This window comes from Lipotes vexillifer, unplaced genomic scaffold (genome assembly GCF_000442215.2).
Source record: "Lipotes vexillifer unplaced genomic scaffold, Lipotes_vexillifer_v1.1 scaffold24, whole genome shotgun sequence".
NCBI classification, from domain to species: Eukaryota; Metazoa; Chordata; class Mammalia; order Artiodactyla; family Lipotidae; genus Lipotes; species Lipotes vexillifer.
In genome coordinates this window covers 32,235-34,698 of record NW_006782914.1, presented here as the reverse complement: position 1 = coordinate 34,698, position 2,464 = coordinate 32,235, and the positions used below count along the sequence as shown (strand labels likewise).

Below are 2,464 nucleotides of genomic sequence, written 5' to 3'. Positions count from 1 at the left end.
AAGAGTGTCTTCTAATGACACTAAGTTTGCGTGAGGCACTGGTTAGGAGACCTATGCTGGGGCCCTGCTCCAGTGCCAGGCCACAGACTGGGAGGAGAAGGAGAGGCAGACTGGAATTAGACCCTTTTTTTGCTGGGAGAGGCAAGCCTCATCCAGGAATGCAGTTGTAGGTGCCAGTACTAGTCAGGAACCCAACGGCAGGCCTGAATCCCGGGCATTCAGAGGAAGGAGAACCCCGAGAGCTGAGATGGGCAAGCAGGGCCTTCTCAAGCCCTCACTCTTGTTTCTTTTCAAGCTTACTTCAGGGTTTCTTGATTGGTTTCAAGGTTGCTATGTTCCAGTGCGCATACCCGCAGCTTCACACCCTTCACAGTTCTTCTGCTGCTCAATGGCGCCCTCTAGTGTTTTTTCTTTTCCTTTAGCCTAAAGTTCCTGAATTTTCCTTCCTGCAGTTGAATCATAATCCACTTTTGATATGACCTAGATGTGGAGTCTGCCAAATCAGATGGCCTCTGGGAGCTGAGGGGCATGGGATTTCATGCCGTCACTTCATTGATCCAGTCACTTATCAGACAAGAAAAATGACGTCACAGCCATGACTTTGCTGCTTCGCGTCTCAGTTGGTGACTTCCTTCGTTGAGCCTCCTGTGAAACTTTTGTCTTAAAACTCCAGCATGGAGTAGAGGAAGAACCCCCAAACTTGGAGTCGAAAGCCTGAGTTTAAACTCTGGCTCTGATACTTACCTGTGTTCCTGGGCCAGTCACTTCTCCTTTTCTCATTAGTAAAATGAAACGACTGGACTAGATTATCTTTTAAGGCCCCTTGCAACTTTGAGAGGGCATTTCAGGGGGTCAGCAAACACCTGAGGATTCAGGAGGTTAAGGAATTTTATCGGGGTCACATGGCTAGTAGGTGGACACTGAGATGTAGTCACCATCCTCTACATCCTTGCTGCTCACAGCACTGCGGACGGAACAGTAGAATGAGCACAACCTGGGAACTTACTAGAAATGCAGAATCTCAGGCCCCACCCCAGTTTAATGGAGGAGCCTAAAAAACCACCCTTGTCCACAAAAATGGTGGCTCATATCTACTTTTTTATACATTTCAGATTTGAATTTGGCAAAGAGACATCCCAAACTCTGAAGCTTGAAAATGCCTTGTATTTTGATCGAAAATACCTCTTTGCAAATTCCAAGACGTACTTCAATTTAGCTGTAGATGAAAAGGGCCTTTGGATTATCTATGCTTCCAGTGTGGATGGCTCGAGCATCCTTGTCGCACAGCTGGACGAGAGGACCTTCTCTGTGGTGCAGCACATCAACACCACGTACCCCAAATCCAAGGCTGGCAACGCCTTCATTGCCCGAGGGATCCTCTATGTCACGGACACCAAAGATATGAGGATAACATTTGCCTTTGATTTGTTAGGAGGGAAACAGATCAATGCAAACTTCGATTTAAGAACTTCCCCATCTGTTCTTGCCATGTTATCTTACAATATGAGAGACCAGAATTTATATTCTTGGGAAGACGGCCATTTAATGCTTTATCCTGTACAGTTTTTGTCAGCTACATTAAACCAGTGATGGGATGCATTCTATTCCCCTCAGTAAATTTCAGCTGTTCTCTGGTACCATGCATATCCCAATAGAAAACTTGTCTTTAAGGGTGGTCAGGTACTTAGCTGTCATAATCACATGACATGGGTATTTATATGGTTGGTGACCCCCTTTTAATTCAGATTCTGTAGGAGAAAATAACAGATTGGAACTCAAGAATGGCTGATATTTGGTGATTCCTTTACAAACTAGCTGGGCAAGTTACCTCTCCCTCTTTAGGTTTTGTTTTCCCCACTAGTAATTTGAAAGGGCTGGCTAAGATGATTGGTAAGATTTCCTCAAGTTGTAGGGAATTCTGTGATTCTTAGCTGTTGCCGCTCTCACAACTTTTACATATTTGGTTTTGTTTTTTTGGTTTTTAGCTACATGCTGAGCAATTTTACCTCTGAGTTGATCAGCCTGATTGCTTGAGCAACAAATTCCTTAGTGATGACTTGGTGCCTTGGAAGCTGCACTGACCCCTTAAGGCTGCTGAGGTACCTTATTACCCCTAATTTATTACCTTTCTCTGCATCTGCACCTGCCACCAGAGCACCAGAGTGGCCATTATCCTCAGCTCCTGATTACCACTCCAAGATTAGCAAAAGCCAGGAAACAGGCCCTTCCAGGTTCCTATCAATTTTTGATCATGCTGATACGCAGGTTGGGTCATAAACATTGAATCCTCAGGTCTTGGCAGGGTTCTTCTGCCACAGATATGGATCTGCTATCAGAGTAAATTCTGTGCTAGTGGGCATTACTCTGGCGAGAACCTTGGGAAGCACTTTGCAGTTTTCAGAAGAGAGGCACCATTCGTGGTTATTATCTAGAAGAGGGATGAGCAAACTGTGACCCTCAGGCC

The 2,464-nt window shown here is 45.3% G+C and overlaps 1 protein-coding gene across 1 annotated transcript in view; it reads left to right on the top strand.

Moving 5' to 3' along the window:
• Positions 1-1,614, top strand: part of GLDN (gliomedin) — a 65,602-nt gene extending 63,988 nt beyond the window's left edge. Inside the window, exon 10 of the mRNA XM_007455518.1 lies at positions 1,113-1,614. Coding sequence (XP_007455580.1) covers positions 1,113-1,590 — 478 coding nt within the window. The 3' untranslated portion in view covers positions 1,591-1,614. The remainder of the gene's footprint in view (positions 1-1,112) is intronic.
• Positions 1,615-2,464: the final 850 nt, after the last annotated feature.